The 25,103-nt window shown below is 35.1% G+C and overlaps 4 protein-coding genes across 6 annotated transcripts; all 4 read right to left on the reverse strand.

The window, feature by feature from the left end:
• Positions 1-4,605: 4,605 nt before the first annotated feature.
• Positions 4,606-15,182, reverse strand: Tnpo (transportin 1). The gene is made up of 15 exons (XM_076906416.1): positions 15,018-15,182; positions 12,579-12,654; positions 12,306-12,485; positions 11,879-12,230; positions 11,224-11,425; positions 10,753-11,137; positions 10,222-10,533; positions 9,907-10,144; positions 9,534-9,823; positions 9,351-9,449; positions 9,171-9,266; positions 7,877-7,952; positions 6,068-6,242; positions 5,859-5,985; positions 4,606-4,861 (listed from the first exon to the last, which is right to left on the reverse strand). Exons 1-14 carry the CDS (start codon positions 15,120-15,122, stop codon positions 5,878-5,880), a joined length of 2,694 nt encoding a protein of 897 aa, XP_076762531.1. The 5' UTR covers positions 15,123-15,182; the 3' UTR covers positions 4,606-4,861; positions 5,859-5,877.
• A 754-nt stretch (positions 15,183-15,936) lies between these two features.
• LOC143430301 (F-box/WD repeat-containing protein 9) lies at positions 15,937-18,901 on the reverse strand. Of its 2 annotated transcripts, XM_076906440.1 has the most exons (7): positions 18,647-18,901; positions 17,865-18,024; positions 17,396-17,541; positions 17,087-17,316; positions 16,540-16,789; positions 16,179-16,454; positions 15,937-16,099 (listed from the first exon to the last, which is right to left on the reverse strand). In XM_076906440.1, the coding sequence occupies exons 1-7, from the start codon at positions 18,728-18,730 to the stop codon at positions 16,013-16,015; spliced, it is 1,233 nt and encodes a 410-aa protein (XP_076762555.1). In that variant the 5' UTR covers positions 18,731-18,901; the 3' UTR covers positions 15,937-16,012. The 2 variants fall into 2 exon arrangements, with proteins under 2 accessions (XP_076762555.1, XP_076762556.1); XM_076906441.1 differs by lacking the exon at positions 18,647-18,901 and having other exon boundaries at positions 17,819-17,960.
• On the reverse strand, positions 18,835-23,929 carry LOC143430300 (solute carrier family 52, riboflavin transporter, member 3-B). Of its 2 annotated transcripts, XM_076906439.1 has the most exons (3): positions 23,597-23,929; positions 22,188-23,201; positions 18,835-18,973 (listed from the first exon to the last, which is right to left on the reverse strand). In XM_076906439.1, exons 1-3 carry the CDS (start codon positions 23,827-23,829, stop codon positions 18,940-18,942), a joined length of 1,281 nt encoding a protein of 426 aa, XP_076762554.1. In that variant the 5' UTR covers positions 23,830-23,929; the 3' UTR covers positions 18,835-18,939. The 2 variants fall into 2 exon arrangements, with proteins under 2 accessions (XP_076762554.1, XP_076762552.1); XM_076906437.1 differs by lacking the exon at positions 18,835-18,973 and having other exon boundaries at positions 21,881-23,201.
• Positions 19,699-21,202, reverse strand: LOC143430299 (solute carrier family 52, riboflavin transporter, member 3-A). The gene has a single exon (XM_076906436.1). The coding sequence runs from the start codon at positions 21,185-21,187 to the stop codon at positions 19,739-19,741; it is 1,449 nt and encodes a 482-aa protein (XP_076762551.1). The 5' UTR covers positions 21,188-21,202; the 3' UTR covers positions 19,699-19,738.
• Positions 23,930-25,103: the final 1,174 nt, after the last annotated feature.

The following is a 25,103-nucleotide window of genomic DNA, read 5'->3' on the forward strand; positions in this document are numbered from 1 at the left end:
ACGCTCATATCGTTGCTTGCTGGGTCTGTCGTTCGTCGTCATTGGAGAGTTAAAGCCTTCGTGCCGCATAGGATAGGATAATCAGGTACTAGGAACAGCCCCATGAAGTTCCGATCCTTTGGATGAAAGAAACGATTCCCATTTACAGGATTTCTATTCTCTCTGGAACTCGACCCGATCGAGAAGCCTGGAGATAACGCGCAACATCCCTCGTTTCACGTCTGAAAACCTACATTTATTCTGTCTGTCCTTTAAAAGAGATTCGATGAAAAAGTATCGAACCGTTTAACGAACGAAAATTTGACAATTGCAACAAGTATCGAATGTTATCTTTCTGTGTGGATAAACGATTTCTAATCACGACGTATGTTCGTTTACGCTTCTCGATTGAAATGGAAAGGTGCACGCGCGCAAACTCGTATGCACGTAGGAGATGTATGTACAGATTCATTTGGTTTGTGATTCAGGGATAAAAGATAAGAAGATTGGTTTTAAAAGAGCAACGCGTTGCGATAACTTTGACTTTGATCTTTCGTTTACCTCTATGATCGTTTTCACTGAGAGGCAAGTTTAATTAAGCAATTGTCGGCCGAGTCTGTAGAAAAGTCATGCTGAAAGTAATTCAGAATGCAAAATCACGGATTTTTCAGTTAGAGAATGATCGAGGAGGAATTAAAAGCTGAGATTGTTAATTGGTCGTGTCTTGTTACGCGTTTCACAGAAGGCCCAAAGGATAGGAACTCCCTCCGTACACTGCCCGCACGAAACATTACGATTAAATATAATACACACCGTATATATATAATTACAATAATATAGTATTAATTAAGAAATATTCATACGTTAATAGTTATTTTAACCACGTGTATGGCTCAGTCTATTACGCTAGTCTCATGCAACAACAACAATAAAGATACAACAATATATTTACTTGTGTTTGTCTCGTTTTTTAATTATATACTTTATACTTATTCATTTTCACGTCTCTTTCTTCGCCTATGTTTAAATTCACTTTTCAATCACACCGTGTATCCTTGCACGCACACTTCCACTATCTCTCTCACTCTCTCTCTCTTTCTCTCTCTCTCTCTCTCTCTCTCTCTCACTTTGCAAATAGAAAAACTTGGAAATTTGTCAAATGTCAATCAACTTCTCGCCTTCACCCTTCACTCCTATTTCATTTCTTTAATAATTAATTACTTTAATATAATATTATATGTATAAATAGACGATTCTTTGTTCTTTTCTTTTGTTTTTCGTTCACGACACTTCGCTTGCTTTTCCCGGTCATTGTCGTACATCGTTATAAATTTACCATGTCCTTATCTTGAGTGAGAGCTCCGTGTTAATAATAAATAATCGCGAGCCACGCGAAATCTCGACGCAAAACTCAGAGTTTCACGTTATCCTTCCTTTTTTTCAGCCGATGGTAACGAAATCGTACAACGTAGCCTCATATTTACAACGATACAGAGGAGGATCGCGGCGGACACGTGTCGAATATTATCTCGCATTGAAATTCCATTAAATCGCAGGTGTGAAATTGAACCGTGGGAACCTGAGAGAGAGAGGTCTATTTAAAAATGTGTACCGCGTGTGTACGTGTCTATCCGTGTATGCGAGTGTGTATCACTGAAAAACATTTTGCCTCTAGCTTAGGAACTATTTAAAAAATATATATATGTGTATATATATATATATGTGTATATAAATATATATCTCGTGTGTGTCTGTGTGTGTATGCGGGCGCGTGTCCATGCGTTTCGAGTCGAATACACTATTTAAATTACTACTCGATTCTGTGACAGAGAGAAATAAGCGACGAAATGAGAAAAATAACGATCCTAGCTACGACAACGTTTGTTTCACGTGTATTATTTACAAAACGATGCAAAATTATAATAGAAAAAAAAAGAAATTACGAATAACAGTGGTTCGTGCATGATAAAAGAAAGTATTTCCTTTTAAATATTTCCTCGAAATCTAAATACAGAATATTTTCTGTGATTCGTAGTCGAGAGATCGCGAGTGGCTCGCTTCTGCTTGTTTTTTTTTTCTTTTCTTTCTTTCCCTTCGCTTCCAACTTCTCCCTTAAGTAATTATAAAAAATAGTAATATCACAAAAATGGCGCAGGCAGAGCAAGGAAAGGACCAAAAATTGGGATAAAGAGTAATGGCAATACGAACGTTGCCAATTGACAAACATGGATCGAGTCAAAGGAGCGGACACGAATATATGTATATATAATATATGTGATAAATCTTTCTGTTCTCTACGCAAAAAACACGCTTCCCTTCTTTCTTGCCGGTTTCCCGTTCGAAACAATGAAAACAGAGACTACTGTGTTCCATTTCTCGTGACCACGCGATGCTTGTGTTTCTTACTATTCGTTTTCGTTTCCTTTTTCATTGAGATAGATGTGTAGAACGGTAAAATAATATTTGTCTCCCCTCTTTCAGTTTAGACTATGGTGACGATAAAAAAATATTCTCATTGTAGGATTGTACTTGTCACACGCGCCGTTATAACTTACAAAAATTACGTGCGCGTGTACATTATTTGCTTTTTTGATCTAGCGGATTGAAATCGTTCGGCTGGAAAAGTATCTCGAATCCTCTCGCTTGTTTAATGATAGCATGAATGGAATCAACGCTTCTCTCATCTTATTGTTCTCTTTTCAAAGTACCCTAATCTCTCGCCTGCGCTAGTTCATCCTGCCAGTTCTTTCAATTTTTTTCTCCTTTTTTTTTTATTAGTTTTTTCCTTTTTTTTGTTTGTTTGTTTCTTTTTTATTAATAAACTTCAAAGTTTGATTGACAACAGAGTGACTCAACGATGGTAAGCTTAAGTTTCATCATCTCCATGTGTTGAGCTTTTCTTTTCTTTACTTGTTCACGTGTTTGCTTTCATTGTTCAGCGTGTCTCAACAAATAAAGAGAGAAAAATAGAAATTATAGATAATGTCGTTAAAAGTTCTAGAAATCGATATCAGTGAGTTATTCCTTTTACGTTACAGACTTTTCACCGTACTCGTGATAATGCGTCCCCAGTTGCTCGTTTCTTTGTTATCGATACGCGGACACGCGTTTCTCACAATTTCAAGATTTCGTTTTCTAGCAGTTCTTTTTTTTTCGTAGTGTCGAGTGTCGCGAAAACAACGACGACAAACGATGGATTTCGTTTTCTCCGCTACTGATAAAAAGTGCTCGCTCTTTGAACTGGCCCAAAAATAAAAAAAAAAGAAAACTGTACTGGAATGACACACAGTCGGCGTTTGCGATTTCAACAAACACATATTTTCTACAAACGCAATAAGAAAAGATTACGAGAAAAACGAAATGGAGATCAGCGTGTACCACGGTGTACGTGAGAAAACATTTATTCCCTTACATTGCAATAGATTTCACGTCATAGATTGAAAACTCTGTGAATCGTTTACCTGCAAATTATACTCGATGCTACACTGTGCTCGTCCAGCACATTGTTTTAAATAACGTCAACTCTTTAAAGAGGTGATTAGTAAGCAAAAAATTTGAAATATCTCTAATGATAACAAAAACGTCCACTCTAAAATGGTATTTACCTATTTACACTAATAGCTAATATGATCCTAATTTAATATCTCTAACAAAAAAAAAAAGAAAAAAGAAAAAAATAATCACAAAATGGTCTGTGGGTTAAAACATTGTTCGATATATATATATATAGTTAATAGTAATATATATATATACATATACCAATTTCATATGTATGCATATATTAATCCGTTTGAAGTATGTTTCATTCATACATGACAGTGTCATATAACCTAATATCACAATCAGCAAGGAGAGAATAAAGTAAGCAGAAAAATTTTGGTTCGAAACGAACGGAATGGCACTTTCTCTGCGCTTCGTATTGAGTTTTCAACGTATAAAAATACATATATTCTCAAAAACCCTTCTGTACACTATGAAATTTCTAATAACATACCTCCTCTATTTATTCATTAGCTTCATATCAAATAAGTATTACTATCCTCATCTAAAGCTCCTACGCAACTCATCAAATAGAGCGCAACCGCGCCTCTCTTATCATTCCTCGAAAACATGAAAAAATCAATACTCTAATGTACAAATTTTCGATCACAGCAGTTTAGCAAGCCCTATAACGTGAGATCTATGCTTCTCGCCTCCTTTGTTCCATTTGGATCGATTCTCCCTTTCATTTGTTTCATTCATTTTCTCTCCTGTATATATAGTATTTCGTTTATTTATTTCCCCCTTTTTCTCTGAACTCCTTTCACGTTAACCGTGAAAGTCGTTTCGTTTAAGAGCTGGGCTAGTTGGTTCGCCAGCACTTCTTCGTCTCGTTTCGATACGCGAGAATTTAAAACACTTAACAGTGTTATACAGCGCTAATGGAAACGGAGTGTACAGCGTGTAGGTTTTTACTACGTTAAGGTATCATTTTTTGTTTGTTTTTCTTTTGCAAATGCAGTTTAGCGTCGAAGTTACGATACCTTCACTGTAAAGTGGTCGGTGACCCCAACACAGTTCCTCCCTCCCTCCCTCCCTCCCGCCCCCCTACCCGCCCACCCACGCGTTACATTTCGGCCCATGACATTTATTTTTTTGTCGTTCTCATTTTCTTCGTTCTCCATTCGCACTTCGTTTTTTTTTTGTTTCCCGTTTATATATCGCTTGTTGACCGTAGCTCTAATTACGCATTATTAATTCCCCCGAGAGCTTGACGATAACCATAACACGGTAACGACAACGATGTTGATGAGAAGAGGCCGTGGTTTCACCCACCCACCCTGTCCACCCATTGTTCTGTTTCCCGCCCAACCCCTTTCGGCCTGCCCCTTAAAGCGGCCTTCTGAAAGAGATACAATTACTTCACGTTAAAACATGCTTTCCTCTGGTAAACTTCTAAAGTAAATCTTACAATAATTCACTGTTATTCCCTAACTACGTGTGACGGACGATCTATATGTAACAGGCCTGTGCAAATGCACGTGGTCCAGTAATCTGTGTACTATGCAAAGATAAGAAGATGATTAACGAAAAGGATGCGAGTCTTTGTCTACAGGTTCATATTCTCTTTAACAGAAATGTAAAGACAAGGTATACGTATTTTTGATGTTGTATAATCCTACAAACTTGAAAAAATTCGATCTTGCGAATACCCGTGTTTGCCCCTAAGCTATATCGCTAGTCATCTTCTCGTCTGTACTCAGTACCGCATAAGCCACGCGTCTCATGGAAGTAGAAAGATCGTTCAAGAGGTCTAAGACACATATTTCAATATTTAACTTTTATATCTGGACAGAAAACATTTCAGAGTATACAGTAAATACCACGAAACTACGAAATATTCTTATTAAAAATCTACCTTCCACAATACAAATAAATATATATATATATATAAAAATTTACTTCCCACGATATAAATGAATGTCGCAGTTAAACCTGCAAACTATAGAGATTAGTATACTATCCTCTTTAATTAAAATGATCTATCTCATGCTGTTGTAAGTTTTGAATTCTATGTGTTTTCACTTACCAATGAAAAGTTAGATTATTCTATTTATAATATAGAGCTCTAGAAACAGTCTCATTTTTCTTCTAACTGTTTTACATATAGCTTTATTAATTAAAATTTTTAACGTAATTTTTCTGGTGTATGTTCAAAATGTTAATTAGAATAATTAAGTTAAAGAGGATAGTACGACCACGTACCACCGCGGTGATTTCATTCTCGACTTAGTACGAAATTTGTCTATATTAACAGCAGTTGCACAGGCCTGATTTTCCGAATAGAATACGATTCGTATAAGCGAGTAACTTGGAAAATAAATTGAAGGTAAACTCACCGCATTTAGGCGGGGCTGCTCAGACACCATACATATTATGGAGTCGTTCACTGAGCTGTGGTGGGAATTGATCTGAAAATCGTTTCCAATTTTCCGCACCAACTTGATTTTTAAACCCATGTAGTATCTAAGAAGACGAAGCTGTTATTTTAGTGCTCCAGGAGAATCGGTAGAAAATAATTTGAACGAAATATGGAGGATTCGTATACCTTCTGGAACATGTCCTTGAGATCTTCTCTAGGCGTGACCCAAGACGCGACAGCATCACAGAAGAAGATGAACTCTTGCACTACTCCTGCCGGATTTACCGTGATCATTTGACACATACCTCTAAATGCAGAATCCTTTTCTTCGTTGTCTCTTATGCTCCTCAAAGAGGTACACCTAATAAAGTGTGCGAACATTACAAAGCGAACGACACTAATAATTTAAGAAGGTATATTCATCAGAACTGTTGAACGTATTTCACACGTGATGTTAATGCTTTTCTTCCTTACATTGAATAGATTTAGCGTTTGCTTAAACTATTCACGATGGCGACAAATATACCTCCTTTCTAATTAATATATTTACATTCATAAGACTATGATTATGATAAAAAATGACAATTCGATATAAATATTCATTCCCACAATTTACTTAAGTTGTACATGAATAGATCTTCACAGTCAACAATTAGCGTGGTAAAATTGTTGGCTTTCCCTTAAGATCAATCCTATGCTTGAATTTCCTATTTACAGTAGCATTCCACTTATCCGAACAAAAAAGACTGATTAAGTACAATGTACGTCTACGAATAAAACTAGTTCAGCATTTGAACCTATTTATTTCAATGTGAACTCTGGTTTTTTAAATGATAAGTTACGAATAGAAGGGACCGTTAGACTATTATATGAACTTAATTATGTTGTACAAACAATTTGTCCTTCTATTTGTTTATATAAATGGAATCCTACTGTGTCGATATAAATTTGCTTCCTTAAATTTTTATGTACTTATTTCTCACTATCTCTTTGCTTTGACAGTGCTAAAAATTGACAATTAAAACTTGAAACTGTTAGTCCGAAAAAAAAAAGATAGAAAAAGAAAGGATAAAAAGATAAACGATCTTATCTGGGAAACGATAAGATAAAATTCTGATTCAGAGTCCTGTATCAGATGCTCAGCAACTTTATATCACGTTGTAAATATTTAAATGCTTAGCCCAATATAAATCTGACGATTCTACCGAAATAATGTTAGTATTTCGATACGACTGGCATTATACGCACTGGTACAATGTTATTAGTTAAGGCTTGGTTTACATTTGACATCATCTCTGTAATCTCAAAGTATATTCATATCGCAAAAATAAAGAGACAGTCTAGCGGTAATCGTGATAGCAACAATGTAACTAAGATGTATTTGACAGATATCAATACTGAGTTAATCGACATGCAAAAGGACACTCCTTATCGAAACTACCTGTACACAGTGAGAAGTATACGCAAGAAAAGAAAGGTATATATATGTTTCTAAATCCGAGAGTGCAAGGCAATAATACATAGGCTAAAATATTACACAGACCTAAAAGAAAAAAAATACATGACAAATGTAAACCTACCCCTATAATCAAACCGCATAATTAAGAGCCCATAACATACTTGCATGGTGGCAAAAAATTCAGGTAAACGTACAACGTAAATGTAAAAATAGTTAATACTGCAAAAAACCATTGGGCAAGTTTAACGCTACACTTAGGATAAAATTGGGCCCGGGTCACGTGTCGGCAAGTAGAAAACAGATAATCGCTTCTCTTCCCAATCGACGATGTGAAAACAAAATCATTATGGAGACTAAATTTGTACGTATACACGTGTAATAATATAAATGCTGTAAAATGTTCTTGCGCAAAAGTTCTTAGCAGCCCCTGATGCAATGTTACCGAAGAGTTGGGAGTAATATATAAGAATAAAGTGCTAATAAAAATAGAAGGTAAATATAATTAATAGAATATAATAATAAAGAAATTTACACACCACTGTCGGACAAACTGCTGTAACATGGGGGCGACGTCGTGGGGACACACATAACCTAGGCGACCGATCGTAATGGCTACGGTTTTCATTTTTCATTTCGGTAAGTAGACGTAAGTGAAGTGTAGTGAAGTGACCGGAAACACAAACAATAAGACAAACTGATAGCGAACCAACGATCAAACTCAGGCTTGAATATATGTTTTGTCGGTTTATATAAACTTCAATTAATCTAATATCCAATTAATCATTTAATCAATAATAATTAATTTAATAATGAACAATATTAACAATCAATAGAGAGAAATAGAGAGACAGTGGTAACAGAGGTGAACATATGAGATACCGACAATGGAACATAGGCAATACCGTGCTATTGTAGCTGCTGAAACAATAATAAAAAATTAGATAGCAGCGTGCGAGCCCATGATTTTTGTTACGAACCGACATTATATGAACATGATCTCTACCAATATAAAATGTCAAATACAAATAAGAACAACCAAGAAACACAAAAAACACTAAAACTCTTTGCGTGTCTCATGAATTTAAAAAGGCCAATTTAATGGGTAAAAAAAAAAAAAAGAAAGAAGTACCGTTAAGAAACAATAATCTTAGGGGCTTAGATGCAAGCATAGTATATATCGAATATTGCAGTATGTCTCTCATGGCCGTACATAGCCATATGTAATAAAGCCTGCAGGCAATCGCACACCACTAAAATCAGGTCCAATGTACAAAATACTAATAAATGTAACCTGCTGATAAAAAAACGTGCAAGCGTGGCCATGTATAAAAACCACTTTGAAGAGCCGTCAGTCTGTGTGGTTGATTACCTTATCGGTATAAAATTCATTTACAGAAAATGCACCTAAACTTAAATGCCACCGAATGCTGAATATCTAACTGTGAGGACTTTCTTTGTAACATTTGGGAGAACTTCTCATTGAACACAATATTATTCTCGATATCCTACATTATCGTGAAAAAGGTTTGTATGATATTTGCAACGTACGGAGAGCGAAACGGTGAACAACCAAAATGCCTTGAATGAAAAGTTTCCCCTTGTGTGCAGAGCATACTTCTAATAAAAAGGTATTACTTCTACTACGGATATAAATGAACGGTAATAAACGTAATTAGTATTATTGCAATACTTGAAAAAAGAAAAAAAAAAGAAAAAAATATTAAATTTCGCTACACATTTAACCCCCTACCGTTTAAAAGTATGCTCCATATGCTATACCGTGTAGAAGAGAAACTATGTATATATTGAAAATATCATACAGGTACTCACCTGTATTTTCTAACAATGTTTTTGGGGTGTTTGGTCTATTGATTATGTCGATTAGTTGGCTCAAAATTAATGGAATATATGCGCTTGTTTCAGATCCTAGAACAGAAAATAATGCACGCGTTAATATACAATTCTGCTCATACTATCTTTCGTTGGGTCAACAAAGTATTAAACATTTACCGAGTTTAATAGCTATTTCACCAATGGCCCACGTTGCATTATTACACACGGATATAAACTCAGGATTTAAATTCTGTCCAAGTATAGGCATAAATTCCGCTAGAAACGAAATGAACAAATAAACACGATAAACTTATACAGATGATTTGAACTCTTGTACAATAGTCGATTAAAAACACTCACGTATGCACGGTAGAACGTGTTGAAAGCAGGCCTTTGTAAGATCTCCTAACAAAGCAAAACTGCTCTGTCTAACTTCAGGCATAACGTCTTGCATACATTGATACAACAGTTGCATTACGTTACTGTTCATCACTAAGCGTTCCATATGACCATCCAACCCTTCCGCCAAGCCGCTAAGAAGGTCTAATGCAACAATCATAAAATCTTTGTCAGGCGCCTCAAATTGGTCTGGACTCTGGGTATTTGCTATATGTTGGTTTAACGTCTGCTCTACGAGGGATACACATCGCCTATTTAAAAAAAAAAATACACAAAATTTAAACACGATTGGAGACCTACAAAGACCGAACAGAGTTCAGGGTTAAAGGCTTACCTGTACACGGGTTCACAATAAGGAAGAAAACCAGATCGTAACGCAGTCGCAATAGATGAAAGACATTCTAATAATGGGAAAAGGTCTTTATCTTCGTCTTTCAATACGTTCCATTTATTGATGAGTGGCGGCATGAGAAGATTAATGTAATCCGGTTTGTTAAGATGATGTCCCACTGAATCAGCAAGTGTACCAATTGCATCGTACAATATTAAAAGATTTTTATGTTGATACTTTCCTACATAATGCGACAAGAATAATTAGTAACACAATATGAATGATAGAATTTCTATACATCTGTTGAGGAATACTTGCCGAAAGCGAAAACAAGCGTTTCAAGAATAAATCCAAGATATGGAACTAATTCTGTACATGCTTCCTCTTCTAATGTCGCGAAAGCAGAGCATGCAGCTTCCTGAACGCGTTTATTGCCATCAAGTACTCGTTTCAGTAATTCAGTCATTAAAGGTTTCAAATGTGTGTCGTGTGGCTGCGCACAAACCCAGTGCGCGTAACGACTTAGCGTCCAGCAAGTAATGGCGCGTACCAATGCTTTCTTATCGCTTAGGCAATTAATTAAATATGGAATTAATTCTGATAAGTGTGGAATCATTCCACCCATACAACCTGTAGTAATATATTATGCATCAAATTGCAGATTTAAACATATACACTCGGTCACAAAAATCTACAAACATATACATCTCTTACAAGCTTAAAATACTGAGAAAATATAATAATGATTCGTAACACTCCATACTAATATTTAGATGTGTAGATTTTCATGAGCGAAAAATGTAAAGTAATTTTTTATGGTAAAAATTGTTAGAGTAACTGAAAAAGAACCTTCTGCTATAGCTCCTAGTGCTAATATTCCAGACTCCTTGATTTCCCAATCTTGATGGAATAATGTTTCTTTTAAAATTGGTACTAAAACTGGTAATAATTCTTCTTTGAATACATTGGCTAACATATCTAAAGCAGCAGCAGAACATTTCCTTAAATTCCAATCGCTGAGCGTCGAATCATCATCTTCGGCGTCTGTGTCTTCTTCGTCACAACCTCCATTTTCATTTGTGTGCTTGCTGATACTACCATGATGCGAATGATGTGATTTCGATTTGGGAAATCTTGGTCTAATGTCTTCCTCTCTATCCGGGATCATTTCATCCTCTTCTACGTCCCCTTTCAAGAGTATTATATCAATTTCCGAGTATTTCATACCTCTTACCTACAAAAATGAATTACAGATTTCTTGAATTATTTATTATTACTTTCTTCAAGTAAGTTTATCTCATATATTTAAAGTATATGTACCAATATTGGGACTAAACGGGGCAAATGTGGTGCAAGTGCTTCCTTACAAATTGGTTGCTCAGTTAGCGAAAGCCAAAATTCACAAGCTTCTAATGCGACTCCTTCGTCAAGATCCTGAGTTCTCATTAACATATACTCTATTATATTATGCATATGTGGTATTAATCTATCCATTCGAACTTCAAGCAACATAACCAAAGCTCTACAAGAAAATTATAAAATTAGATGTAGTATTACATAAATTATTTCATATTATTTCCCATATAGAAGAAAAAAAATAAACATTCATTCCTCAATTTACTAGATAAATTTTATGCAGTTCATTTTTACGGTAATATGTAATTCCATCATTTAGATCATATATTTTATATGAAATCTCTATTTTATCTTTACTTGAATATTTTTTACGTTAAGAATATGATAATATTAAACTATAAATTAATAATAAAAGGGGCTAATTGTTTAGAATACAGTATTCCATCAGTACTCAATCAAGTACATATATATAAGAGTTATATTTACTATATATATGAGATGAGCTTTTTTCTTATATATATTTTTGGAAGTTGCAGTTTTCAACTGCATGTTAAAAAAGAAACAAAAAAAAACTACACCGAGACAGTAACTCGTATAAAGACAACAGCTGTAATCATACTTGCAAACGTTTTTTCTAACTTCAGGATCATCGTCATTAGCTAAATGGAAGAGATTCTCCAGGAAGCTGTCTATATGAACCATAAGAGCCTGTGTACGACTAACAATAAACTGATTAACACAGGCGATAGCATGAGATCTAATTTTAGGGCTCGAGTGTCTAAAAAATTGCAGGAACTTTGGAATTAAAATATTCAAAGGTCGATTGAGCGCATCAGAGTCTAATATCTCTGCAGAATCTTCGCAGATCTTTTGAAGAGCACCAAATGCACCTTCGCAAACATTATAATCTTGCGAGTCTAACATTTGACAAAGTGCCGGCAACAGCTCTGGCCATCTGGTTAATTCGCCTACTAAAAAAGAAGTGAAAAGATTTTGTATTACATAAAGCTTGCCTAACAACTTATGTCAGCGATCAAGAATTATACCTTTGGATGCGATGGTAGTTATTAAAATACCAACAGTTGCACGAATCAGAGGCGATGGATCTCCGACGGCTGATAAACATTCTTGCTTGATAAAGTTTGTAACTTCTGGTAAAAACTTATAAAAATGAGCTTTAACGTTATTTTTCAATATCAGTCCACTTAAAGACCTTGTAGGTTCATCTTAAACAGAAAAATTACACGTCAATTAGCATTCAGCCTAGCAAATGGAGATAACAAAATTTTAATATTAAAAATTAGGCTTGACCTACATACCCTCTGTTGTGAGCTTTGTTAAAACAAAAATAAGATAATTGTTGAAGTCTGGAAATTTGTTTAATTCTTCCAATTTCTAAAGAAGATTGTTAAGGAAAGTTTGGAACATTAATTGTACATTGAAATATAATAATCCGTCGATCCTAGCCCAAAGAAATAAGAACCATATAATTCAGATAATTAATACTTATCATATTATTGTTTTTTCAGTTGCATAATAAATACAATAAATAATAACCCATCTGTACATAATGCGTTAACATAAAATATAATGTGCGATACAAAACGTACATTATTCTCTATTATATATTACAAACGTTTTATTACAGAAATATAAATTTGCCTAACCATAAAATTCTTTCACAACACTCTAAATATAAATACATATACATGTGTATATATATATATATATATATATATATATATATATATATATATATATATATATATATATATATATATATATATATATATATATACAGATACAGGAATATTCATTTGAAACGCAACCTGGATTTCTGACAGCTCACACAGATTCATTACTACCACTCCACTCGAACACCATACCGCCCCCTACTGGTTGCAGCCAGAAATATGCAATTTTGGCAGAGGGCAGAAGATACGTTTTCTCATTGCTATACAATTTGAAAACTGATATCTCGAAACCATACCCTTAGCCCATCGCGATAGATTTTAATTAAAGGTTCGCACGATTTGATCGTGGCAGATAATTTTAAACCTAGGATTTAGCCAGAAGTTGATTAGTACTATTAAAAAATATCAAATAATAGATTAAATCGTGGCTGATCGTTATTAATACGAACGACCTTGTAAAAGGATAGAAAATAAAGATTTTCAATAACGATTACAAGATGGAAAAATGATTTATCATTTATCAGATAAGCAAGTGTTATAAATGTAACGTGATCAATACCGTGATGTTTCTACATTTCCATTATTCTTCGTTGTTCATATAAAATACGATGTTCATCTAACAAAATTTTTAACATTATTAAGACGTATCTGTAAAAACAAAAACTTTTATAATGAATGTCAATGAAAATGAAATTGATACGCGACAGTTTAACTCGTGGCAAAATCAACGTTAAGCGACACGTATTAAACGGCAAATTTTTCGCCCCAGACGTTTGACTTCAATTCTTTCTTAAATACACATCTTTCTTTATGCATTAATCGCGTTATATTTACAATCGAAATTACGTTCATCTAACAAATGATAAATAATTCTTCCATTTGTTACTCATCGCTTAAAATTTGTATCGCGAAGAATAAGCACTTTGCACCCCTTTACAGAATCGTTCATATTAAAAACAATCAACCGTGCTTTAATTACGCTCTCGTATTTTAACGGTACTAATAAACTTCTGATAAAATCCCAGGTTTAAAGCCGTGTAACCCACGATTAAATAGCCACCATCCTTAATCGAATCTATCAGGACACGAGCTGGAGATATACTTCGGGACATGTTTTCAAATTCTGTGGCAATGAGAAAACGTATCATCCGCCCTCTGTCGAAATCGCAGATTTCTAACAGAAACCAATAGGGGGCAGTGTTACGTTTGAATGTGCTAGTGAGAAATCCATGTATGCGCTCGCAAAATCGGGCTGCGTTTTTCGTGGATAACCCTGTACATACAATATAAATATCATGAACTGTATATGAAAAAAAATTCAATCTCTATAACCGTACATTACCACCAGCCAGCTGTAACACACGACAATTAAATCCCACCGACAATGTTTTCGTGCGTTATTTTCAGGCGGTTCAATTAATATATCACGGGCGAAACTATATAGAAGATTAATCGATTACAGCGTCAGGAAAACAAACCCGTCGCGGACACTAACGGCATTTCCGACGCGCTCCGCGACAGGGATCGCGTATCGTTAACATATTTCTTGACCATAACTCACGTGTTATTCGAGAAAAGGCTACGAACTTCTGCCGAACCACACGACGCACAGACTCAAATATCAATCACACGTATGAATCCCGTAACGGAATAACGTGCACGACCGTGGTTAACGGCTGGTGCGATCGTCGTAGAAAAATCGTATTTGTCACAAGACAAGCTGTCCCGACGACTGGTCAATCAAACCGTGGACGACAAAAAAGGGGGATCCGTGACAGGCTGCGCAAAAGCGCGCCGAACAATTTTTCGTCCTGCATCCGACAGAATGCTCGGTTAGCCTTGAAATCTCTTGGAAACCGATCGCGTGCCGTTCGGCAAATATTCGAGCCCCGTTTAATATAAACACGGAACCTCTGCCAGGGGCGAAATGCACGCCCCAATGATCGACCTACCCGCTTCACTTGATTACCGCGTCGCGGGTGTACTCACCGGGAATAAAAGTCTCTCGTACGAATTTTTTTCGCAGCACAGATAAACGGTTCACCGTCGAATAAGAAAGGATACTTCTTGCACGGCTCGTTGGGTAGCCGTATCCGGGCTTTGGGACTCCTTCAGGAGCGTTAAGATTTGTCTAAGTCCTTCCTCTTGCGGTTGCCACGCCATTTTCATCGTGTTTTTCAACAGCACCACTGAACGCAGCCAGCCTTCTCTGACCTCGCAGATAAACGGAAGCTCCCCACGGTTACCCCCACCACCGCGCCACGAAAGCATCAGGATAACCGGCGCGCGACACCAGGATCGTTCCCTCGATTATCGGCGAGCTCGCGACACCGCGATTAATCGTTCGTTGTAATTAGACAGCCGTTCGACACCGTTTCACCACGGTATTCCGTTTTCACGTAAATTATACGAACAGACAATTGAACGTTTTCGATGCTTTAGCAGACGAACATTTCCGGCGACAGCAGTGACATCGATCGGCCTGCTGGTTGGATTTCCATCGAGTTCATCTGCTTTTTTCGAATTTAACGTTATTTCGTGCGGCACGCGATCACTTTTTCTATTCCCTTTTAACGATTGAACGTCGCTGACGCGACGCGCGTCCGGCGATTTTACGAGGGATCCTGAAATTCGTATTTTTGTAAAAATCCCATTGACAGAGTCTTCGTCAGGGTTTTCCATTCGACGGTTACACTCCTGTTTAGCGGCTAAAATTCAAACGCGGAGACACCGCTATTTATGGTAGCGCGTACTTTAATGCTCCTTCGCGTTCGATTAAGTAATTGAAAAGGGAGAGAGTCACGCGGCTATTGTTGTTCGATGTTTTCCTTTTTAGCATTTATCTTGGATTAAACGTAACGAATGTGAATGTATGGAAAGAGATGCGAAATAAATGATCGACGATATATTTAGCGAAGCGTTTATTCCATTTTCAAATGTATACGTACACATAATTTTTCAATCTTTCGTTTGTTTAATAAAATAGTATAATTTAAAGAGGATATTGCAAAATGTCTAGAAGCAAAATATTTATAGAAATTATTAATATATCGGTAATTTTATGCGCATTGCAGTTGCGATCTCGGTCTCCAAATTTCTATTCCCTCCGTACCGGAGACAGCGAGAACGCCGTTCAAGTAATCCGTCTGTAAAATGAAAGAAATTACTTTCACTGCGTATGAAATTTACAGACATGTAACAGATATCGTATTATAGCTCACTTACGCTAGCTATTTCACCGTAACTAGACTTTAAAGTGGTAAGGTGTTGCGGAGGATCAGTAGGACTGGCAATTCTTACTGTTTCGTCCATGGAACTTGTGATCAAGCATCCAGGCGCACAATGAACATCGTTGATACCTTTCTTATGTTCAGTGGTGTAAGATCTAACTGGTTCGAAATCTCTTTTCGGATCCAGCACGTGTAATTTTCCGCCACCATCTCCTACATAAACCATGTCCCGCTGCATGCATATACTCATTGGAAATGACTCTTGCGAAACCTAAAATGCGCTCGCTTAGAATTATTTAAATTCAATTATCTTTACCTTCCTACAATTTTTTTTCTTTTTATCGTGACACGCTTACCGTAATGTTTCTCATAATTCTTCGCGCTCTTTGATCCCATATGGATATCGTTCTATCCTCGCTGGCGGATAGAATGAAGTTAGAATTCATGGCCAGTCTAATCACAGCTCCTTTATGCGGATGATACTTTACGATCGGATGATAGTTTAGTCTTGGATCAAATACCATTATAGTTCTAGAAAATGTACCAGTAGCAAAAAGAGCCAATTCTGGGCACGACGCGATACATAGTAAAGCGCCTGGAATGAACCTAAAAAAGTATACAACCCTTATATAAGAAAAAAATCTAGTGGTTTGTTTAAGTACTGCAGTATTTTGTGCTATCACTATCGGCAGAGCGAGTGAAAGCAAAGTTTCTGTTCTGTTTGATTCACTGTTTTTAAAAAGCCTTAAAAAAATGATCTTTGGAAATTAATACTAGTTTCGTTGAACACTGCACTGCGTTACTGACTCGACGAATTTTTAAGCAAGATATTTCCTTGTGCCTTCCTCGCTCGGTCTTTTTATAACGAGTGTAACGAAAATGACCAGCTTGGTTCTCATATACATCTCATAAGTTTCGAAGTGAGCAAGACCGGAGTTAGTAAGCGTCCACGCTTTGATGCTTTGATCCCAACTGCAACTATAGATTGTGTTATCTATTGCTGTTAAATCCCAAATCCATCCATCGTGAGCGAAGTCTATGCATGTATGACTTTCCATCTCGTTCTCCTTCGTAGAAAGTTTCCAACACACTAGGGATCGATCTCTGGCTCCTGATATACAAATGTTACCATCCTGTATGCGTGATGATTTTTATTAATATCTTGTAAAACTACAAGATGAAATAAATATTACTCTATGAAGTTTTACTAACGTGCATTAATAGTAAACCATCGATAGTACTGTACTGTACATTATTAAGTGATAACTTCTCCATAGAATCTTCCTTTCTCCATAACTTTGCTTGTTTTTCTAATGCGACGCATGATAATTTCCAAAACAGTTCATCGTCGTCGTCAGCTGAAAAGGAAGAATATATATTTATAAATAATGGATATAAGTACAACTTTTAACAGAAGTGTATTATTAATATGTGAGAAGACATTTTAAGTATAATGTTGAAATGTAGCTTTTCCTAAAATACATTAATTAAGCTATTAATTTTCATGGCTTACTTATCGGGATATGTACTGCGTGAAAGTTTTCTATTCGATTAATTTTCTTTTGTACCAGAAATGCATGTAAAGTAAATAACTAATTATCGGGTACAGTAATAGATGGTGTTTTATTTATTTACAGTGATTGGTCATGCAAGGCGCAAGGTGCTATCAATTTGAGCTAACCAGGAGACAAAACTGGATAACTAGAATCTGGCCAAATCTGATTTATCCTCACTTTCCACAATGAGTTATCCTTTAAAATTTCATGAAATTGTTTACACACTAAACCCAACCCGTGTACTAGTGTAGACGCATCTAGGAAAGAACAGATGTGAAGAAATATCTGAAATATAATAATAAAAACCTGTTAATGATAGGAAAAAAAAAACGAAATCAACGTTTTAAATATAAAAGAAATAATTTAAGCACTATTGTATAATAATAATTAACAACACTAAAATCGAACCTTTGAAATAAATGCACTATGCGATAATAGGTATTTAAAAATGGCGACTACGAATCAATTACGATCATTTCAATGAAATATTTGCGACGTTACATTTATTTTTCAGCAATTCACGTTACAGGCCGCTGCCAATCGAGTTTATTCAACTTCGTACTTTTACTTTGGAGAAATCTCTTCGATTGTTAGATATATGTTAAGATTGTTCTTGTAAAACGAACGTATTTAAACATACGTTAATGACCGTTGTTCTATTGTTTGTAAACATTCGATATAGAATGCAATTTGTCTTCTGAATTTTGTACCATAATAATTAGGAGGATTTGTAAAAGTCCCTTGAAATAGCTGTTACGTAGAGCGAAAGTTTTTAGAAAACGGTTTAAAAACTGTTCAAAGTATTTGGGAACGTACAAATTGTAACATATATAATTTAAAGTTTTTGGTCATTAATCTAATAAAAGTTATATATTTACAAATACGTGTAAAATTCAATTATACAAACCTCGATTGGCAGGTCCAATAAAGACAATTGGAAGTTTGTTTGATCGTTTTCAACGTCTGCACAGCTTTGTTCTTCATCGCACATTTTAATTCAGAATGATCAAGTGTTAAGCGTGTAACGTTTTAAAACAATATCATTCGATCGACTGTCAAACAGTATGGTGAATCAACACTCAACAAGTAAAAAATAAACGTAATGGTTGTCCTTTTCACCGACGTTGTTATTTACCGTTTTGGTTCATGAGCACGATGCAGCCTTGTACGAGCGTGCATGACTCACTTGCGACCTCCGTATCAGTACATTTTAGAAGCATCTCCAAAGACAGGGCTGACAACATATATATTGATAAATTCGTTTTATTCGATTCAAAACATATTGCGGATCGCAATTTTATAATTACTTCAATTACTTGTACACGTTTCTGCGCATGTTTTATACAGTAATACAAATTTCTTTCCATTTACGTAACCATTTGCTAAAAACTAGTTAACAGTAGCTAAATTTATAAATACAATCGTGGGCGTTTGCGACGATAAAAAGTATATCTCAAAAAACTCTCGAAATATATATATTTATTCGGAATAATATATGAACCTTTCGTATGTTAAAAGAATCGTTATAGTAAACACATAAACGTAATAATTTTCTATGATTCGAAACCAGTCGAATTATAGATAACAAACACGTATCTTAAGTACATTGTATCGAAAGCCAATACTTAAGATAAACGGATAACAAACGATCATACTTGAACAGTATCATTTTTCGATTGTTTTTATATTAACGTTTTCTTTACATTTCATTCATTCACACGTCGTTTGTACAATTTACCTTGCATTATTCATCTGTTTGTATTTGGTCATTCATAAATGCATACACAGATGCACGATAAAAAAATATTTTTATACATGTGATATAAAATTATTATACATGTGATATAATTATCTTTCTTTCTTCTCTTTCTTATTCGAAACTAGTTTGGAATCAAGATACTCTATCTCGTGTACACATCATTCAAGTACGAGTCTCAATAAATGTGCTATAGTAATTATTACTTTCTGCTTACAATATAAAAACATATGCAAGATAATATCAATTATCCATTTGAGTACAATAATCATACATTTCGAAGTAATTTGTAAAATTAATTATTACAAATGAGAATATTGCTCCACCTGCAGAGCCTATCTGCATAATGACACCTGCATTAAAGAGTATATTAGATAACGCTGTATTTCTAAATACAGATACAATAATCAATTTTAAATACGAAATAAGTCCCATCAAAAATGTCCACGATATAATGACTAGATAAATACCAAGATTTATTGTTTGCAAGGGTGGAGACGGCGACATTAACGCTAGATACGTAACATAGCTGCCAATAATCAGGCACACTATAGATAAGTAACCAATGATTTTTACATTCGAAACCTTCAACCAGAATGCTAATAGGCATACAACTGGATTTGCAAATTGGGCAAAGGTAATGGATAATTGATATGCCATGTTTCCATACGGTAAGCAAGAATAAGATTGTATGCTGGGAAAGAAACCATTGCCAAAAAAGCAGCAAATAGCAAGCAAAATAAATAAATAATTTCGTGTTTGCTTTGTTATGTGCTTATTATTATCACAAAGAAATAAATTTCCTTCTAACGAACAATGGTCTATCTTTTCCATTTGATGAGAAACATTTGTACGTTTTTCATTGTAGACTGCACTGATAAACTTACGAGCATGTTTTTCATTCTGCATAAACGAAGAATATTCCAAAATAGCAAAAGCAGTTAACGATAGAAATAAAATGATGAAAATAAAAAGAAAATATACATTTGGAGTAAATCTTAAGTCGGATAAGTCTGATAAAGATTCTAGTTCAGTATTGTTTTTGTACACTTGGGAAACTGTACATTTTGAATTGTCTCTGATGCCTTGTATTAAAGCAATTATACTTGGCAATACCCCACTTAATCCCTCTCCTATAAAGTAGGACGTTAGACAATTTTCATTGAAATTGCGAAGATACGGCATAAACAATACGGAGCTGAAACAACCTACTAAAGCGTTGAAAAATGTTAAGACAAATAACGTTAAACTATATTCATTACCAGCAATAACAGTTCTTTCCGAGTAAAAGAAAGTTAATAATCCCATTGTAAAAGTTCCTGATACCAGTAAACATAGTATCCACCAAGACTCATTTATCTGACATCGAAAATATTGTAAGATTGTATACAGTAGAGGTCCGAAATTTGCAGCCTGTATTACTAGTACCAGATAAGCTGGTAATGCCCAACCTTCGGGGGAAATATTGATAAGCACTGCAGTTTGGATGAATATTCCATTGATGCCAATCCAGGCAGATATGCCAAATAGTATTATCAGAAAGTGAAGACCAATACAAGCTTTCCTATTGTACCTTTTTGAATTTTGCACATCTGTCGTCATCTCATTTACGTGTGAAATATCAAATTTCAATATATATTCCTGAATAATGATTAATAAAACGTTCATTATTCCTGTATTGTTAAGATACATGTGATGCTTTTGTAATAACTAATATTCTCACCTACTTTTTTAAATACTATAATTTAAAGGATTAATCTCTCTTTTCTCCACCAAAAATATACATTTCACTTTATATTGTTAATGCTGTAGAAAATTGCTTAAGCAAATACCAGATTATTAATTAAGATCCTACAGCAAGATTCACCGGTACACTATTGGTAAAGAAACTGATATGACAAAGTCATGAGATGTCGGACTCCTATTTTTCCTTAATCTGTGCAATAAAATTTATCAGATAAAATACAAAGTTTTACTTTTACTGACTGCACCTGTTTAAGTAGGCTAAATGATAGTCCAATTTCAATGTTCTATGCTGTAAAATTTATCAGTACAATTAAAATTTTTACATTTTTACAGAAAAAATGAATAATTACTATATCACTTATTGAGATATTGATTTATTTCTTTGTATTACAATAAAATATATTATATCTTTTTGGATTTATAATTTTGAAAATATATTTCTCTCTATACATGAAATAACTTTTGTTAAATATGAGAATCTATTTTTTTTCTTTTTTTAAGTATCTTTGTGTCTTGTACATTTACCTAAATCAAGCTCACAATTGAAGAAAAAATGCATTGTACCTATCTTTTCTTATCTTTTTAAGTATTTGTTTTAATTACATTTTCTACACATTTGCAATGATTCATAGCTCCAGTCCTTGTCACTTCATGGAATACAAGCACTTTTAATACTAAAAATTTATAAAATTCAATTTTGTAATTTTCATTAATTAGTCCATTTAATATGAAAATTATAAAATCTAAGCTGCTTTCTTTACTTGTATAAAATGGCTAGACTTTCCTCGTATAGCAATTGGTTTTGAAACTAATTGCATGTCTAATTAATTTTATACAATTTTCATTAACAGAGCTATTTTCATTTAGTACCAAATATTAATGCGTAGGAATCAATGAACATGGTGAATAAGAATGGAATAATTTTACATGATTGACTAAAACATACGTGATTATTGCTCCTGCCAATGATCCAATTTGAGTTGCGACACCAGTATAATAGAGACCTCTACCAGGATCCGGCCTGAACAATGTTGTGATACCTAATTTTATAAACCCTATCAAACCGCTAATCAAAATCCAAGACAGAACTACTAAAAATTCACCTATCCAACTATTCTGTAAAGGTGGGGTAGGTGATTGAACGGCTAAAAAACAAACAAAACCTGAAAGTCCTATAAGAATGACCAGAAGGCAGCTGAGAAGATTCACTTTTGGTAATTTAATAACAAAACCTAGGCACATCGCCAATGGACCAGCCATTGACGACAATGTAACTGTTAAATGATACGCAACGTTACCATATGGTAAACAAGAATACGATTGAATACTTGGTAGCGTACCATTACTTAGAAAACAAACTACCGCCATCATAATTAATAAATATGAATACACTTGCTTAGACATTGTCCAACCAGAATTGGTCTTATAACTAGGAGGTGCTCTTGTGTCTGTCGGCAATGTTTCCATGCTCCCTGGATGTTTTACACGCTCTCCGACAGCGACAGCCAAATTGTTCAATCCTAAGAACGCCAAGTAACACAAAAACAACAGGGTACCAATGAAAATGAAGAAAGCCTGACTTGAAAACCTGGGTTCTGGATAAAAAGGCAAGAACTCTACTTTATCCGAGTTAGGTTTAGTACTGTTTAAACATTCTGGATTTCCACCGACACCTTGGATTAATGCCACCACGCTAGGCACAAATCCGCTAAGTCCTTCTCCTACAAGATAGGACACTAAATAAATTTCTCTATAGTTCCTCATGTATGGCATGAAAAGAACAGAACTCGTACATCCAACAATGGCAGTTACGAACATCAGTGACAACAGAGCGGTAGAATGCTCATTGCCAAATATTGTCGTCGTTTTATTATACACAAAGGCTAATATAAATGTGGACAATGCTCCTGCTGCTAAAACTATGTATGTAATATACTTATCACATGCCCATTTGCTATACCTAAAACAAAAATATAATAAATGTACAAGTACTATCGTAGAAAATTGTACGTTACCGATTACAAATGAAATGGTGAGACCATTAACAGTATAACTGTTTCTATAAGTTTCTATTCATTTATTTAATGGATTACATTTTGTTCGCACTTGAATATCACAAATCGCTAGCATATAATAAATAAAAATAGTGATCTGTAAAGTGATTTTAGATTCGTGCCTACGAAAACATTTTTGCTTGCAAAAAAATTGATAGAAAGTTTGGCACTAAATAAAGAAGATGTTAATTGTTCAAAAGAAAAAAGAAACAAATCTTTTCCTTATTTCTGAAAAGTTAGATAAGAATGTCACACTGTTCTCTGGTCTCACCGATTCAAGTCAAACTATTAAAACACATACTTGATATACAACGTGTAAAGAATTGGTCCCAAGTTGGCGAATTGCACTAGCATAACCATATGCGCCGGAAGACTCCATCCCTCGGGCGCGCTGTTCACAAGAAGCGGCAGTTGAACGTATATTCCATTCACACCGACCCATGCACCAAGTCCAAACATCAGCGCGAGCAGGTCAACTATTAGCCGCCTGTTACTCAACTTCTGGCTCAACATGTTCTGCGTTTTGTCATTCATCAACAGAGGATCCAAGAAGGTCGAATGACCTTGTGGATGCACTTTTTCCTCGTGTACAGCCGTCTTTTAACCTTCTTTAGCGAAAATCAGCTTATTTCTACGATCGGCAGGATGCGAATCGAGCGTGTTGCGCGAGTTACCAAAAATCTGGCCCGGCGTTACACTCTGGCTTAACGTTTTAACGGTAAAAGAAAAAGCAAATATAATCTCCCTCGAAAGCTCTTGCTCAATAATCGACGTTAATTACGATAATATATGTCAATTACGAAAGTAACAATTCAGTCGATATAATAACAATCTTGATGATTATTCAATACTGTTTCGGTATTGCGTTAAAATGGTCGTTGTTACAGTATGTTCCACTATATAAATGCTCCACGCGTTCACTCTTCACTCGCGAAGAGGTTTTTCCTTACAGAATCGATTAACACCGTTTCAAGACATTTTTCTTCTTTTTCCTCCTCGTGAGGAACATAACCTTAGCTATGGGCAATCGTTGCAGCCGCGATAAATGGAATTTGCTGAATCCGATGTTTGTCAGATACGTGTGCACTTTCGACAGGTGAAACGACGCGTGTCAAATTATTGGAAAAAAACCATACGATACAGTTTCTTGGCCGATTGTAACGTGCTAAAGTAATATGACAATAATTACCGACTTGTAACACATAACGTCACAGACGGCGGCCGCAACACGACTGTCGTGCTCGATGATTAAGTATCGCACGTAGTTATCAGCACTTTTGTCAGATATATGGTATAATCTGAATAAAGGATACACAGGTTTCCAGTTTTTCTTAAATCACACTTCGTCGTGAACTAATTTCTATCGCGGTACTTTATAATCAAGTTAGTCTCAAGATATTTTCGTTGCAACACAAGCGAATCTACTTTCTTAAAAATTGTGCAACTTTCTTGCATACATATACCTTATCGCTCTTGGTTCTGGATCAATTGCTGCAATCATCTGTATCTATACTTGCTGCTTTATAATAGAGTTTCGTATATTACAGACACGACCGATGTTGGATTCACTGGAGTAAATATATTGGTCTGAATACATACATACCTTGATTGGTATCTCCTGTAACCGTTTCATATGACTATTATGAGAATTGATAGCGTTCGCTACTGTATTTAATGGACGAGGGAAATACGAGGCGGTGAAGGATAATCAAACAATTTCTTTTAAATTAAATATATATACATGGAATACGCAAATAATAAATCTGTCTATTGTGAACATCGTTTATTAAATCGTAGATGGAGAGGTA

This window comes from Xylocopa sonorina, chromosome 13, assembly GCF_050948175.1.
Source record: "Xylocopa sonorina isolate GNS202 chromosome 13, iyXylSono1_principal, whole genome shotgun sequence".
Classification (NCBI taxonomy): Eukaryota; Metazoa; Arthropoda; class Insecta; order Hymenoptera; family Apidae; genus Xylocopa; species Xylocopa sonorina.

What these genes read in the sequence shown, in the direction of transcription:
- LOC143430300 (XM_076906437.1), bottom strand. Translation starts at nt 23,829, where the DNA reads ATGAATGACAAAACGCAGAACATGTTGAGCCAGAAGTTGAGTAACAGG. An exon ending in CTTTACACGTTGTATATCAA is followed by an intron (nt 23,202 to 23,596) that starts GTATGTGTTTTA and finishes TTTTTGTTTTAG; the next exon opens with GTATAGCAAATGGGCATGTG.
- LOC143430301 (XM_076906440.1), bottom strand. Translation starts at nt 18,730, where the DNA reads ATGTGCGATGAAGAACAAAGCTGTGCAGACGTTGAAAACGATCAAACA. An exon ending in CACTTCGAAACTTATGAGAT is followed by an intron (nt 16,790 to 17,086) that starts GTATATGAGAAC and finishes ATACTTTTTTAG; the next exon opens with GTTCATTCCAGGCGCTTTAC. An exon ending in GTTACGGTGAAATAGCTAGC is followed by an intron (nt 16,100 to 16,178) that starts GTAAGTGAGCTA and finishes TTCATTTTACAG; the next exon opens with ACGGATTACTTGAACGGCGT.
- Tnpo (XM_076906416.1), bottom strand. Translation starts at nt 15,122, where the DNA reads ATGAAAATGGCGTGGCAACCGCAAGAGGAAGGACTTAGACAAATCTTA. An exon ending in GTTAGAAAAAACGTTTGCAA is followed by an intron (nt 11,426 to 11,878) that starts GTATGATTACAG and finishes ATTTTCTTGTAG; the next exon opens with AGCTTTGGTTATGTTGCTTG. An exon ending in AACGCTTGTTTTCGCTTTCG is followed by an intron (nt 10,145 to 10,221) that starts GCAAGTATTCCT and finishes CGCATTATGTAG; the next exon opens with GAAAGTATCAACATAAAAAT.
- LOC143430299 (XM_076906436.1), bottom strand. Translation starts at nt 21,187, where the DNA reads ATGTATCTTAACAATACAGGAATAATGAACGTTTTATTAATCATTATT.